The following is a 15,999-nucleotide window of genomic DNA, read 5'->3' on the forward strand; positions in this document are numbered from 1 at the left end:
CACCTAAAATCAAGTTCCTGCTCTCTGCGCCGCAGTGGGTCTGTGTGGGAGCCACAAGCCTGGGTAAGGAAGGCAGGGAGGGTGGCAGTAGCTGAAAGGCCCAAAGAGACCAGAAGGCGGCAGAACAGACACTAGTCAGAGAGTTCCACGTTCACACCTCCTCAGCACGGGGCCCCTTGTCAGCCTCAGCCTTCGTGCACGCGGTGGGGGGCACAGAGTGACAGCCTCACAGGGCTGATGGAGCATCAGGTGAGGTGATGCAAGCAGGGCACTTGGGATAGTGGCCGCCACACAACAGACAGTCTCACAGAGGAGCAGCGAGTACTGCCATCGTTATGAGCAAGTCACAGCCAGCCACACATTACACACACCTACTGTGTGCCGGGGGAGGCCGCCAGGCACCTTGGGGGCTTCTGAGGGTGTCACCGTGGCACTTAGCTGCCGTGGCACTCAGGAGTTCTGACCTCGTCTTGTGCTCTTCCATTGCTAATGATAATCTCGAGATCCCTTCCCTTTCCAGCCTGGGATATCAGGAAGAGATCAAATTGCACAGGGCCTTCTGGTTAAGAAAGAAACAGCAATATTTCCACCAAGATCTATTTCAAACATGAATATTCCAGTATTGAGGGCTATCCCTGCTCTATCTAGGAAACCCTCAGGGTTGCGAACAGTGCCCTCCCAGAGGGCCCAGGGCCTGGGGGGAGGGGTCCCTACCTTCAGGTGCTCCATCTTCTCCTGCTGGCTCAGGACGTCTCTGTCGGCAGTCCCTGAGGGCACAGAGGGCTGGGGAGGCGGGCGCATGAAGGTCTGGGTGACCTGCTCAGAGAGCTTGCAGATGACCTGCTGTTTGGCCTGGTTCTTGTCCATGAGCAGCTGCACGTGCTGCTGCAGCTCCCGCACCTGCTGTTCCTGCAGGCTTGCTGTCTGTGCCAGGCTCTCCCGCTCCCGCTCCAGGGCCTCCAGCCGCCTGCCCAGCTCTGCGATCTGCCGCACTTGGTGCCGCACCAGCTCCAGCCGGTCCTTGTCCTCGGCCGCCAGGTACGCGCTGGACGCCCTCTTCTCCTGCTGGGCAGCCTCTAGCGCCTTGTGCAGGATCCTCACCAGCTCCTGGGCGGGGGAAGGGAAGCGCTCTGTGAACTCGGGGAAGGCCCGTGAGGTGCCAGAGACTCGGCACTGGCTACCCCCGGTTCTCCTAACAGCCCTGGGCGGTGGCTAGCATCATCCTCTCGGCCACCTCATTTTCTCTTTTTCTGTCCAAGAAAGTTTTACCCAGATACATGGTTCCCCAGCTAAAGGCTATGTTCGTAGCCAGGCTCATGGCTAAGTGTAGCCTAGCATCTGTTCCGCTTAAGCGCGATTTGAGAAATTAGGTGGGTGGCTTGTGGGTCCTGCCTTTGAAACCACTACCCATGTGCTCCCCTGGTCTGGGTGCCCTTTCTTCTGGCTGGGAAATGGCAAGAACTAGAGCAGCCACCTTGGGCTCATAAGCGGATGGTGTATGTTGAGGACGGCAGTTGCCCTACCAGCTCAGAACTGCTCACTTACCTCTCTGGATTCTCTGTGAGAAGATAGGAGTGAAATAAACTTCCAAACTGTTTTAGGCGATAGTGGTCTGAGGCTTCTCTGTTACAGCAGCCGAGCCTGTGCCCTGACTAATTAATCCATGTCCATTTCAGAAGTGAGAAAACTGATGCCCTGCAGAGTAGGGTGCAGTTTCATCCCAAATCCTAAGTCTGCACTTGGTCAGTAATGAAGGCAGGGGCGGCAGCAAAGTGACAGGCCAGCACTTCTCTCTCTCGCTCCCAGGCAGACCTTACTAATTAAGCTCCCTATTCCTTCCTGCTAAGCCTCACTGAGGCCTCAGAATCCTGAATACAGCAAACAGTAGTCACTACCAATGGAGCTGGGAAAGCACTGGGGAGGAAACACATGGGCAATCCTCACACTAAACCACACAGAGAGCCTCATTCAGTCCACTGTGCCCGGCCTCTTAGGCCACCAAGCAATGCCTGGAGGGCTGGTGCAAGAAAGCCTGAGAGAGCTCAGAAGCAAAGACCTCTATTTATCCCGTGAAGGGGCACTGGACTCAGAATGAAACTCAAGGTCTGCTTGGCTCCCCACATCTTCAAACCCCCAATCTCCCCAGGACCTGTGCTGCCCCAAAGCAAGGATATGGATTCATTTAAGACCAGGGTCAGAATATCAGAAGCCAGGAGGCCCAGTGGCCAGTCCCATGTGAACCTCAGAGCCTGGTAGGCAGGGGAGGGGTTTGGGGCTGTTGCTATGCTCCATGCCAGTCTCATCTGGAAAAACATGGTTTCTAGAGACCAGTTACCTGTATCCATGCAAAAGTATTTAACTAGATGAATCAGCTGGATAGGATTACTGCTGAGAACAATTCCATTTTGGAAGAGAACTGCACCAAACCATGGCTTCATATGAGAAATTAATGGGGAGATCAAATTAGCACGCATCTTCTGAAACCTCGGAACCGTGGACTCTCTTTTGGTTCTCTCCCTTCCCTCCCTCCATCCAAACTTTACAAAGCCCTACTCAGTGCCAGGCCCTGGGGTGGGTGCTGGGGCTTAGATGGGGATTGGTCAAGAACCACCAAGGCTGGTGGGAGTGAAGGTGAAACACTGTAATGCAGTGATTTACTACAAGAGGGAAGCAAGGGTGTTTGTGGGGACACAGAGCAGACAGCAAGGACTTTTGCCTGGGGTGGAGGTGGGGGAAGACCAGTATATTCTATAGAAAGGCAGAACAGTTTGAACTCATTCGTGAAAAATAAGAAGGGCCAGAGACGGCCAAGCAGCAAGTAGGAGATGAGGGTCGGAAGGGCTTTCCACACTTGCTGAGTCAACAGCTCAAGCAAAGGCCCACAGAAAGGAAAGAGCCCATGTGGGGTTGTGGGCATCGTTGGGCGTGGCTGGAAGGTGGGTGGGGAGGTGGTTGCAAACCAAATTGGAATGTTTGGAATGAATTAGCTTCTCAGGCTCTGTGGAGAGAGCTCACCATTCCTGTGGTTCCAGGATAACTGAGAAGCTGAAACCATTTTCTGGTTCGGCTGAGATGTGGAGATTACCCTGGGAACTGCCGGGTGAAATAACCATCAGATCACTGTTCAGACTTGTCTGAGGCTCAGAATCAGGCAGGTATCCTTCTGCCAACTTTGGGAGAGTCAACTCTGAAGCCCATTTCATTATGTCCAGGTGCCTCCCCATTCCTACCTCCAGCCCAGGAGGCCCTTCGCCCACCCCAGAATCCCCACAACAGAATGAGACAGGGAGAAAGGAACCAGGGAAGGGACAGAGTGGGAGCAGGAAGCACAAGATGAGGAGTGTGAATGGACCTCGGATTCAGAAAACTTGGAGGCTGGCAGGCCTGGGGGGAGACCACCTGGTCAGGTCACCTTGCTGTCATGTGAGGGCACTAAAGACCAAGAAAGGAGAAGGAAGAGGACTAAAGGGACTTGGTGGATCCCCACAGGTGGGAAAACACACCATAAGTGAGGACCCCCAACTCCTAATCTAGGGTCTTCCACTTCTCCATGATGGGTAGTTAATAGATTTTGCACTGAAACACTTCTTCCAATTTCCTTAAAAATAGAAATAGCCCATGTTCGTAGCAGCATTATTCCCCCAGCACCCAAGAGATTGGGAATAACCCATATGCCCACTGACGGTGAGCGGGTAAACAAAATGTTGCATATACGTATGATAGAATAAACTCTGCCTGAAAAAGGGAGGAAATCCTGTTATAGGCTACCTCATGGACGAACCTGGGGCCATTATGTCACAAAAATGTACATACATACTACATAGAAATATTAAAAACAAAAACGGAAGCTTGTGATACATCTTCTTCTGAAGCTTCTCTGGGCCTTATGATATGCTACAGCACTTCTCCAAGCTGTCAGTATGGAGCAACACCATCACTTGCAACAGTGCAAGGGTACTCCTTGTATGGACACACAGTTCCCTTATCCCACCCGCAAGGAGGGACATCCAGGTTGTTTCCAATTCCCACAATTATAAGCAGTGCTTTAGAACCAATTCTTAGAAATAGAAGAGCTGATCAAATGGCACTTTTAATATACATACGTAGTTTATTTTTTCAGAGAGAGACAGAGAGCGTGGAGGGGAGGGGCAGAGAGAGAGGGAGAGAAAGAGAATCCCAGGCAGGCTCTGCACTGTCAGTGCAGAGCCCAATGTAGGGCTCAAACTCACCAACCGTGAGATTATGACCTGAGCTGAAATCAAGAGTCAGATGCTTAACCGACTGAGCCACCCAGGTGCTCTGCTACTTAAAAAAAAAAAAATAAATAAATAAATTAATGTTTATTTATTTGAGAGAGAGAGAGAGAGAGAGAGCAGGGAGGGGCAGAGAGAGTGAGACACAGAATCCGAAGCAGGTGCCAGGCTCTGAGCTGTCAGCACAGAGCCCGACGCGAGGCTCGAACTCACAGACTGTGAGATCATGACCTGAGCTGAAGTCGGACGCTCAACTGACTGAGCCACCCAGGTGCCCCATTTTTTTTTTAATGTTTATTTACTTTTGAGAGAGAGAGACAGAAAGAGAGAGAGAGAGAGAGAGAGAGAGAGAGCGCATGAGCAGGGAAGGGGCGGAGAGAGACAGAGACACAGAATACGAAGCAGGCTTCAGGCTCCAAGCCGTCGGCACAGAACCCGATGCGGGGCTCAAACTCACGAACCATGAGATCATGACCTAAGCCAGAGTCAGAGGCTCAACTGACTGAGCCACCCAGGTGCCCCGCCCTGCTTTTAATATTTCTTAATCAAATCAATGTTTGGTCCATTTCAGACTTTGATAACTGGCTGCAAGTTGTCATTCTATTAAAAAAAATTTTTTTTAATTGCAGGAGAGTTGATTGTTTAAATTTTTAAAATCCAACAAATCATCTTTTAAAAAAGTAATCCTTTACCTTATTAAATAATGAGCTGATACTTTCATCACTCGCTAAAATCAAGGTGGATGGGCCCAACAATGCTGGGGAAAGAGCACTGGACTGAGAGTCTGGCACTCCAGCCACTGACCCTTAAGAGGCTGGGCGCTAGCAGGGTGCAGATGAAGGAGCACTGGAGTCACAGAGGCCTTGGCTCTATTCCAGGTCCATGGAGGGGTATCTAATGAGGGTGTTTCAGAAAAATGAACTTTGGCTTTGTCATATGTAAAGTGGAGATCATGATCCCTACACCTCGGAGAGCCACTGAAAGGAGGAGAGAAAAAGGGTGGCAAGTGTCTCTCCCCAAGCGGAAGCTACAGCCAGGGTCCCTCTCGACCCTCCCTCTATGCTGAAATCTTTGAACTCTGTACTCTGTATAAGGGGAGTGTACATTGAGGTTCCTGGCTGGGGTTCTAGGGAAGTACATGGTTGCACTTTGCCCCCAACAAGTTTTCTAAACAAATTACCCTGAGGGAGCTAAGTTGACCCCAGGTAGGGCCTGGGAGGGGTTCATCATTCCCAGCAGTCGACAGATGGCCAACATCACTACAAACAATGGGCTTCCCTCTGCCAGAGCAGACAGCCTTCAGGCTGGGTGCAGTTTTGTGAACTCTGAGAGCCACCCGGCCAACCAGCCATCTGGTGCTATCTCCCAGAGTCCAAATCTCTTGTGGGGCCAGCTACAAGGGCCTGGGACAGATAATAGCTCAACAGGTACTGGAGTGGCCCTATAGTTTAATATGACACCAGATACAAGGACTGTGTTCATATTTTCTCAAGAGCAGTTACGGTGCTCTCATGCTGGGCTATACCTGGAGAACATGGAGGAGGTGGTTGGGCTGGGATGAGTCCTGGATTGGGGGAAGGAGGCCAGGGTCTCAGTCTTGGCTCCTTCAGCTGTGTGACCTCAGGCCAGTCACCTACCTTCTCTGAGATCCTTCAGCATGGCATGGTAAAAAGGGAAAAATCTCTAGAAGCAGACAGACCAGAGTGTGAAACCTATCTTGGCCGCTGAGAGACCCTGGGCATTCAGAACCTCTCAGAACCTCAGTTTCCTCTTCGGGAAAAGGGGGCTAATAACTGTAGTATTAGAGATAATGCATGGAAAGCCCCAGCACAGAGCTGTGGCCACACTTAACACCAGTCATGCGTGCTCTTATCTGCTCTTCCTTACCCAAGGGCAGGGAGCCAGTGTACCTCTGTGTCCTCCACGGCGTCCAACAGACTTTGAGATACAAATTCTTAAAGAATCACAATTGCTATTGGCAATGGCCACCTGGGTGGCTGAGCCAGGACAAGACCCACTTCCCCCTTCCAGTTCCCACATCCTCCTGCACCCTCAGGCAGAAAGAGAGTACCTCCCAAGAAGAGACACAGGAAAGCATCTTGCAGATGTGAGCCCAGGACATCCAAGGGATTGCTTCCCCAGCTGAAGAACTGGGCTCAGAGAGTCTCAGATGGACAGTGGCCCTCTGATTGGCATTTCTGCGTGTCTGGGGCACTGCTGGGCGCCCCAAGGTTTTGCAGGCCTCGTCTATCCTACCTCTGGGCCAAGAATTGATCTTTTCTCCTTCCCCTCTTTGGTTTTGGTATCTGGGCTGGAGTTAAAAACCTGAGTCGGTAAAGCTAGGGCTCCCCCCGCCTGATGTGGGGTTAAGACTTGACCCTCGCCTATCACTGCTAGGCCACTCACTTCTTGGAGGTCCTCACGGGTGCCTGTCTGTCTTCCCAGAGCCCCTCAGAGGAACATGTCACTTCTTGTAAGGCCACTAGGAATCAATAAGGAGGGCAGGGAATACTGCAGTAACAGCCCAAACCAACAAAGCCTGCATCTGCTGGGCGGCTGCTGGCTGCCAGACACCGGGCTTTACAAATCCGGACACAGGCTTCTCCAGTAAGCCCAGCTGTACACGTACAGAGGAGGAAGCTGAGGCTATGCAAGGTTAAGAAACTTCTTCGGCCAGAACTGCGGCCTATACCTTCTGTGCTCAGTCTCCCACGTTTGGGAGATGGGCAGGAGAACACAGAAAACACTCATCCCATGAGTCAAAAGTGAAACTGCAAGACTCTCCCCTTCTGATTGTCTGTCCCAGGCCAGGAAAGTGAACAGTAAGAAAGTCCAGGTTCTTGGGGGTGGCTGGGTGGCTCAGTGGGTTGAGCGTCCAACTTGGTCTCAGGTCATGATCTCGCAGTTTGTGAGTTAGAGCCCCGCATTAGGCTCTGTGCTGACAGCTCAGAGTCTGCAGCCTGCTTTGGATCCTGTGTCTTCCTCTCTCTCTGCCCCTGCCCTGCTCGCACTCTGTCTCTCCCTCTCAAAAATAAATATTTAAAAAAAGATATAAAGTCTAGGTCCTTTAATGCTTGAACAACTTCCTCCTGCCATTTTCACTCTGATGGCAGGGGAGCTGTCAGCAGCCTGGGTGGGCCTTACTGATCTCCAAGAGCTTAACTTCATTTACTGAAGAATGCCACACTCTCCAGGGTAGCACAGATGTTGGGGGCAAACCTCACTGAAATCTAGGTCTCCTGGGCCTCTCTTCTTCATTCAATGATTCCCGACACCTTCAAAGCAAAGGCCAAGCCACAGGAGGCTGCCCATATTTCCTAGAAAGAAGGGGAAGGTGTGATGAAGGGAGAGGCAGAGGTCACATCCAGATTTCTTTTCCTGGCCAGGTTCAGCCTGGAACTTATGCTGTACTGGTCCAGGGATCAGGCAGCTGCTCCCACCCAGCTGCATGCTCTCTTAGCTCTCAGGACCGCTGGCCGCCCCGCGACGGGAACGGGGGACGATGGGAGGAGAAGAGAGCTGGGCTGCTAAGTGATAGCAGAGGGGACTTCACACGCCGTGATGATGTATGTGGGTGTTCGCGGGCTTACCGCCTGTCTCTGCCATGAAATGTAAGCCCTGCAGGGGAGGGGCCTGCGTCTCTTCTCACCGTCCCCAGCACCTAGAATACCGCGTGCACGCCACAGGTCCTCAACAAGGACTTGACACAAAAACAAATGGATTGAGAACATGTAAACGGATGAGCTTCCTCCCTTGAGACCTTCAGTCAAGGCCTGCTTCATTAAATGTATCTGCTGATCTGCCAGGAGTGAAGCCTCTGCTACTTGCCTTGGTATCAGCTTAGGGCAAGAAAGGGCAGAGGAGGGGCAAAATTAGGCAGGGAGAGCATTTTTCTAGGCTGTCTTCTCCAAACACAGAGCAGCAGAAAGGAGAAGACATGTGAAAGGAGACTATTCAGAGGTAAATACAGTGTACCCCCCTCTTCCCCAGAAGCAAGAGCCGGGAGACAAAGCAGAAAAAGACTCAGGGCAGCCAAAGCACAAAATGAAAACTTAGGCCTTCTTCTCGGAGGAAGAGAAGTGTGGGTTCTCAGTGGGGCCCAGTGAGGCATCACCAGGCACCACCCTTGAGGTTTTCAGTAACGACTGCACTAACTTAACCACTTTTATTGTGCCAAAAAGAGCCCAGTGTTGCAGTCCCTCTCACCCCCTGCCTTGGGACTCTCACTACTTCACAGAGTCACCCCAGAATGTGAACACGACTTACTCTCTGGGTTGTAGGATTTGGGGATGATTTGAATGTCTGGGTATGTGTGCGATCTGTGTTCTACAATGACCATGTGACTCTTTCTTTTCTTAACTGCTATAATTAATTTCTCTATTAAGCCTAAGTCTTCCTCATCACTGTCCTCTTTCGGGCCTGCTTGAGCCCTAGAGCCACACAGACCTGCCTGCTCTCTCTGTCCTCTGACAGTCCTTCAGGGAGCTGCACCGTTACCAGCTGCCGGTTCCTTCAGCAGCCCCTCCCAGGACCTTGCATCCAGACCCCCCTCCTCCGAATGCTATCCCCCTTCAGTGTGGGGACGGGCCATGCACAGTCCTCCAGGAGGAGTCCAAGAGCAATTACAAAGTAAGTTCCAGAGACCTGCCCTTAAGGGTCTTCCGACACCCAGTCTGAGTGTCCACATGTCCCTTAGTAATTAACAGCACAGCATTTTCAACCACCAGCAGTTTGGCTGGTAAGGACCACAGACTGCCATATGCCCGGCTGGGCTGACGTGCCGGGTCTAGTTCAAAGGCTCCAGGCCCAGAGGGGTCCACTGGAGCCTGGGGCCTCTCTGGGGACAGAGCTCACCTTCTGAGACTTTAACTCCTTGGTGAGCATGAGAACCTGCTGCTCCAAGGCCAACACTTTTTCCTGGGCAGTTCGGTTCCGTGTGAGTCCTTCGGCAAAGAGTGGGAAGGTGTTGTTCTGGCGCTTGGCTTTCTGAAGGAGATTGGCGGTCAGAGAAGACTTGGGCGTAGGCTTTGGAGAATCCGCTGGATCTTTCAAAAGGAGGAACACAGAGGTTATGATCAGTGTCCTCAGTGGTTCTCAAACTTGAGCTTGCTGCAGAAGCACCTGGAAGGCTTGCTAAAACACAGACTGTGGGACCCTACTCCCAGACTTTTCATTAACAGGCCTGGGGCAGGGCTTGATAATTTGCATTTCTAAGAGATTCCTAGGTGATGCCAATGCAACTAGCCCAGGGCTCACACTTTGAGAACCATCAGACTCTAAAAACATTATTTACACTGTACTGGCTGGTCCTTCAGCCCATCCTCTAAAGTGTGCCTGTCCTGTGCTCTTGGATCCCTGCCTGCATGGGTGATCTCCTAGGACACCGCTGGTGCAGGCGGCCATCTCCTCAGGCACAAGCCCTGGCAGGATGTCTTGCTTCTTATCTCAGGATCCCACCTCTACCCTGTGGGCAAGTTCCAAAGTACACACAACTGTTCAAGATAGGAGTATCCAGTATCTGTACTCTGCATTCTTGCCCCAGAGAGTAACTCAAACTCTTGTTTGACTCCTTTTAATTAATTAATTATTTGAGAGAGAGAGAGAGAGAGAGAGAGAGCGCAAGCGAGCAATGAGCAGGGGAGAGGCAGAGGGAGAGAAAGAGAGAATCTTAAGCAGGCTCCACACTCAGTGTGGAGCCGGACACAGGGCTTGGTCCCACGACCCTGGAATCATGACCTGAGCCAAAATCAAGAGTCAGACGCTCAACCAACCGAGCCACCCACACGCCCCTCTTGTTTGATTCTTATTACAAGCTAAGTTAGGACACATATTTCCCATAGTTGATCGTCCCAAGGCTGCACAGTTCTTTTATTTCCTCTACAGCCAGGATCAGCAAACACTGGCTCATGGGCCAAATCCAGTCTACAGGCCAAATCTAGCCCACAGCCTGCTTCTGTAAATAAAGTTTTATTGGAACACGGCCACACTCATTTGTTTGTGCATTGTCTGTGCTGCTTTCGCTCCATAAGGGCAGAGTTGAGTGTGGCAACGGAGACCGTATGTCCCACAACGCCTCCAACATTTACTCTCTGGCCCTTTGTAGAAAACATTTGCCAACCATTGCTGAATTTCTTATTTCATTTGATTTTTATCTTATTTTATTCTTCATTCAAATCCAACATCAGAGTCAGTCACCTATGCTGCCTTGTTCTGTCTATCCTTTAGTAAAGGATCTGCCATCAGCCTGCATCCAGGGACATTTTTCATTTTCAGGGTTTTATTTATTTATTTATTTATTTATTTATTTATTATGTTCACTTATTATTTATTATATAAGTCCATTATCTTTAAATGAATTGACATATAAATACTTAATATTTTCTCAGTTGTAATTTCTAGTACAGTGAATAATAGTAGATATAACCCACATTAACAAAAGCTCTTTGGGGTCTTCAGTTACTTTCTTTTTTTTGTGGTTTCTATTTTTTTTTTTTTTAATTTACATCCAAATTAGTTAGCATATAGTGCAACAATGATTTCAGGAGTAGATCCCTTAGTGCCCCTTAGCCATCCCCCCTCCCACAACCCCTCCAGTAACCCTCAGTTTGTTCTCCATATTTATGAGTCTCTTGTTTTGTCCCCCTCCCTGTTTTTATATTATTTTTGTTTCCCTTCCTTATGTTCATCTGTTTTGTCTCTTAAAGTTCTCATATGAGTGAAGTCATATGATTTTTGTCTTTCTCTGACTAATTTTGCTTAGCATAATACCCTCCAGTTCCATTCACGGAGTTGCAAATGGCAAGATTTCATTCGTTTTGATTGCCGAGTAATACTCCATTGTATATATATACCACATCTTCTTTGCCCATTCATCCATCGATGGACATTTGGGCTCTTTCCATACTTTGGCTATTGTTGACAGTGCTGCTATAAACACGGGGGTGCATGTGTCCCTTGGAAACAGCACACCTGTATCCCTTGGATAAATGCCTAGTAGTACAATTGCTGGGTCGTAGGGTAGTTCTATTTTTAGTTTTTTGAGGAACCTCCATACTGTTTTCCAGAGTGGCTGCACCAGCTTGCATTCCCAATGTTTTATTTATTTTTGAGAGAGTGCAAGCAGAAAAGGGACAGAGAGAGAGGGACAGGGCAGAGAGAGAGGGACAGAGGATCTGAAGCAGGCTCTGCGCTGACAGCAGCGAGCCCAGTGTGGGGCTTGAACTCACGAACCGTGAGATCATGACCCGAGCTGAAGTCGGACGCTCTCCCAACTGAGCCATCCACAGCTCCCAGTGCCAGAAAAGGTTTGCTTCTTCCAAGAAAATATATGTTTATTCTTAGGGATGCTGGAAATCATCTAACAGTTGCATTTCCCTCTTTGCCTTGGCTGCTGAGAAGCTCAGACACACTGCTGCCCACTCTTTGCTACTCTATAGGATATCTTGATCTTATTTAAATTTCCTAACCCAGATGACTCATTGTCTTTCCCCTGATGTGTATTTTAATAAGCTATCCCCGATCCTTTTGGGACTAGTGTGTTAAACGTAAGGACGTGGTATGGGATCCCAGGTGAGGGCTTAGAGGAAGAGCCGAATAATTTACCACGTTTCTTCTGGGGCCAGCCAAACAATCTTGAACAGATAAAAAACTACTCGAGGGGCGCCTGGGTGGCGCAGTCGGTTAAGCGTCCGACTTCAGCCAGGTCACAATCTCGCGGTCCGTGAGTTCGAGCCCCGCGTCAGGCTCTGGGCTGATGGCTCGGAGCCTGGAGCCTGTTTCCGATTCTGTGTCTCCCTCTCTCTCTGCCCCTCCCCCGTTCATGCTCTGTCTCTCTCTGTCCCAAAAATAAATAAAAAACGTTGAAAAAAAAAATTAAAAAACAAAACAAAACAAAAAACTACTCGAGTAGGTGACGGGAACCAGAAACTCCCTGACCTTGTTGGGTACAAGAACAGAATGGTCTTGTTCTAGACTTGAAAGAAATCTGGTTGCACTGCGTACAAATCAGACCGCAGAGCTCCGAAAAATGCAGTGTCTCTTTCTCTTTCCTGCCACGGGGTATAGAAGAGCAGGGGGGCTCGCTGTAGCCCTGTTGCCCTCTGATAACAATACTGCCCACTCACCCTGAGGGCAGGCAAGGTAGGGGTCACTATGCCCATTTCACAGTTGGAGAAAATGAGGCCCAGGAGGGTGGTTTTTCAATCAGTGCTGTAGGATTTCATGGGAGGGTGGCAGAGCTGACTGGGAGGGACGGGTGGGGAGCCAAGGGGAGCCCAGACTCCCACCGATGCCTCAAGTCTGCTGTGGTCTGCATTGTATATTAGATTTTGTTTATGGGGGTCAAGGAGTCATGGCGAGAAAAATGTAGTCTGAAAAATCACCGCTTTAGAAAATGAGGCTTGAGGTGGTGGTATGGGGCCAGAGTGCTGGGCCTGAACCCTAGTTCTGCACCCACTGTGCGGCCATGAGCGAGTCACTCCACTTTTCCATCCTCAGTTCCCTTATTTAGTAAATGAGAACAACAACGGTATGTAGTAACCGCTCAGGATGTTGGAAGGGTCGAAGAGGTTAATGCAGGTGCTTAGTGCACGTGGAAGAAGATTCTGGTAAGTGACAGGAGCCAGTCCTGAAGGACCAGATATTTCAGATTCCATTTATATGAACGATCCAGAGCAGGCAAATCTACAGAGACAGAAAGTCGAACGGTAGTTGCCAAGAGCTGGAGGATGCAAGGTTTCTTGGGATAATAAGTATGCTCTAAAATTGATTATGGTGAGGGGCGCCTGGCTGGCTCAGTCAGTGAAGCCTCTGACTCTTGAGTTCCACTCAGGTCATGATCTTACGGTTCATGGGTTTGAGGCCAGCATCGAGCTCCATGCTGACAGTGCAGAGCCTGCTTGGGATTCTCTTTCTCTGTCTCTCTCTCTCTGTCCCTCCCCACTCATGCTCTTCCTGTCTTTCAAAATAAATAAATAAACTTTAAAAAATAAAGTAAAATAGATTATGGTGAACTGTATACTTCGAATGGGTGAATTGTTTGATATGTGAATTATCTCTTAATAAAACCATTACCAAAGGGAAAAAAGTGCTTAGAGTAGCCCTGGCACAGAGTAGGTGCTAGATGTGGGTGCTGGTTTTATTACCGTTGATTTGAGAGAGCACCGGTCCCCTCTCAGACTGTTCACTGTGACCGGCGCGGCCTCACCAGACGCTGCTCCAAAGGGGAGATTTCTCTGGAGGCACTGCTCCACAGGGCAGGGGTCCCCCCTGCCAGAAGCCCGCACAGGGCTGCCTCAGCTGGTTTTCTTCCATTTCTAGGTTACGGTATGTCTTGGGTTGGGGGGGCACCCATGCTAATTGCAAAGGAAGCCCAACCCCCACGGCGGTGTGGGCCACTCACATTTTGTGCAATAATTAAGTGCTATGGAGGAGCCGGGATAGACACGTAGAGGTCATCTGCTCTGCTTCTTCAGGCAGAGATCTGATTTTGCTCAGCCCACACAGGCATTTTCATATCCTTTCCTTATAAATTAAAAAAAGTAAGAAAGAAGAAGTGAGAGATATTTTCATTACTTCAAGAATCACTGCAGGAGTGTCAGTTTGGGAAGACGAGGAAGAGTTCTGGAAGTGGGTGATGGCAGTGGTCGACGTGAGTGGGTTAACGTGGTAAATTCTATGTATATTTTACCACAACGCTATTACTAAAAAAAGGAGTCACTGCTACCAGACCCATAGAAACAAGGAGTGACCCGGAGAGTGTCCTATTGGACACACACAAGTGTAGATGTTGGTTGTGGGGGAGGAAAGAGGGCACTCTCTTGGCCTCTGAAGGCCCAGCTCAAACCTGGGCAGAGCTCACCTGGGGTGCTGGGGTCAGAGGGCAAAGGCTGCTCTGCCCTGTGAGGTTCCCCGCTCAGTGGAGAATCTTCCCCTGGAGGTCCGTGGCCTGTTCCTGAGGCCTGCCTGTTGCCCCGAATATTGTACATCGTGTTTCTGAAAAGAAAACAGAGGAGCATGAGGCTGCCATCCTCAGCCCCAGTCATGCCCGGAGCGGTCTGCCACACTCCAGGCACCCTGCAAGATGCATCCCGCCCAAGCGCTCCCCACCCGCCTCGCCCGTCTTTTCATGTTCTCATTGTACTTCCCGCCTTCCACACATGATATTGCTAATAACAGAAGCTTGATTCCCCCACCCCCAAACCCACTGCTGGAGTGTAAGTTCTCTTGAGTGCAGGGATGTTTGCCTGTTTTGTTCACTAAGATATTTTGTGTTTGTGTGTGTGTGTTTTTTAAATGTTTATTTTTGAGAGACAGAGAGAGACAGACCGTGAGCAGGGGAGGGGCAGAGAGAGAGGGAGACACAGAGTCCAAAGCAGGCTCCAGACTCTGAGCTGTCAGCACAGAGCCCAGGGCTCAAACTCATGAACCATGAGATCTTGACCTGAGCCAAAGTAGGATGCTCAACTGACTGAGCCACCCAGGTGTCCTGTAATATTTTGTGCTTTTTAAGTTTATTTATTTTTGGGAGAGAGAGAGAGCATGCGTGTGCATGTGCATGAATATGGGCAGGGGAGGGGCAGAGGAAGGGGAGGGGCAGAGAGAGGGAGAGAGAGAGAGAATCCCAAGCAGACTCTGCACTGTCAGCGCAGAGCCCAACACGGGGTTCGATCCCACGAACTGTGAGATCATGACCTGAGCTGAAATCAAGAGTCAGACGCTCAACAGACTGAGCCACCCAGGTGCCCCCATGCATGCCTAGCATAGCGCCTGCAGCATTGAGGGCGCTTACAGTATACGTGCTGAATGAATGCTGAATGAACTTGCCAAAGGAACTTCCTGAAACTTTCATCTGGCTTTATAACTACTTGCTCAAAAATCATCAGTAGCTCCCTACTTCTGCTGAGCAAAGTTCCAAACCGCTCCTGGATCCTTCTCCCCTTGCACTCTTTCCCCACTTAGATCTGTTCTCCCTTGAGGCCTTCACTAATCATCTGGTCTCCAAGGAGTTTACTGCACTTTGTGAATGGGCTACCCTTTGACCAAGTACTTGTCTAGGCTGAATAATGGTGTCATTTCTTCAAGAGCTGGACAGTAACCTACCTGCATGTCTGTGGCACCTGGTACTGGGCTGCACATGCCCAGTGTGCAGGCTCAAGATACTTTGGATTTGTAGGAAGGAACTAGGTAGCACCAAAGGCTGGCCTAGGACCACAGCCACAGAAAAATTCATAATGAGGCAGATAAAAGGACATTCAACTGAGTTTATTTTCCCTTTAAAAAGATACGAAAGTAGATGTATTCCAAAATTATTATTTTTTTTTTTTTGAGAGGGAGAGAATGTGAGCAGGGGAGAGGCAGAGAGAGAGAAGAGAGAGAGAATCCCAAGCAGGTTCCACACTCAGCACAGAGCCTGATGTGGGGCTCAGTCCCATGACTGTGAGATCATGACCTAGGCTGAAATCAAGAGTCAGACACTTAACTGACTGAGCCACCCAGGTGCCCCAACATATTCCAAAATTAACAACAAGGAAGAGGAAATGATTAAAAGAGTTCACCAGGTCAGCATTTTCTGAATGGCAGGTTCTGAACTATTGGTAGATTATAAAATCAGTTTAGTATCATAACCAGCATTTAAAATATGGAATGGAAAATATCAGAATGCACCCCACTTTGAAAGAGTTAATATTTTGTAAGTTTTACTGAGCTATATATGTGTACTGAGCTATAAAACTCACAGTTTGAAAAC

The 15,999-nt window shown here is 49.6% G+C and overlaps 1 protein-coding gene across 5 annotated transcripts in view; it reads right to left on the reverse strand.

Moving 5' to 3' along the window:
• TBC1D2 (TBC1 domain family member 2) overlaps positions 1–15,999 on the reverse strand; it is a 55,952-nt gene that overhangs the window by 21,473 nt on the left and 18,480 nt on the right. For 3 of the 5 annotated variants that reach the window (XM_060609215.3, XM_081790916.1, XM_060609216.3), the window contains 3 exons: positions 14,113–14,246; positions 9,108–9,298; positions 715–1,107 (listed from right to left, as the gene is read on the reverse strand). In XM_060609215.3, the coding sequence (XP_060465198.3) occupies positions 715–1,107; positions 9,108–9,298; positions 14,113–14,246 (718 nt within the window). The other 2 variants (XM_078436657.2, XM_078436658.2) reach the window with 2 other exon arrangements.

This window comes from Panthera onca, chromosome D4, assembly GCF_046562875.1.
Source record: "Panthera onca isolate mPanOnc1 chromosome D4, mPanOnc1 haplotype 2, whole genome shotgun sequence".
Classification (NCBI taxonomy): domain Eukaryota; kingdom Metazoa; phylum Chordata; class Mammalia; order Carnivora; family Felidae; genus Panthera; species Panthera onca.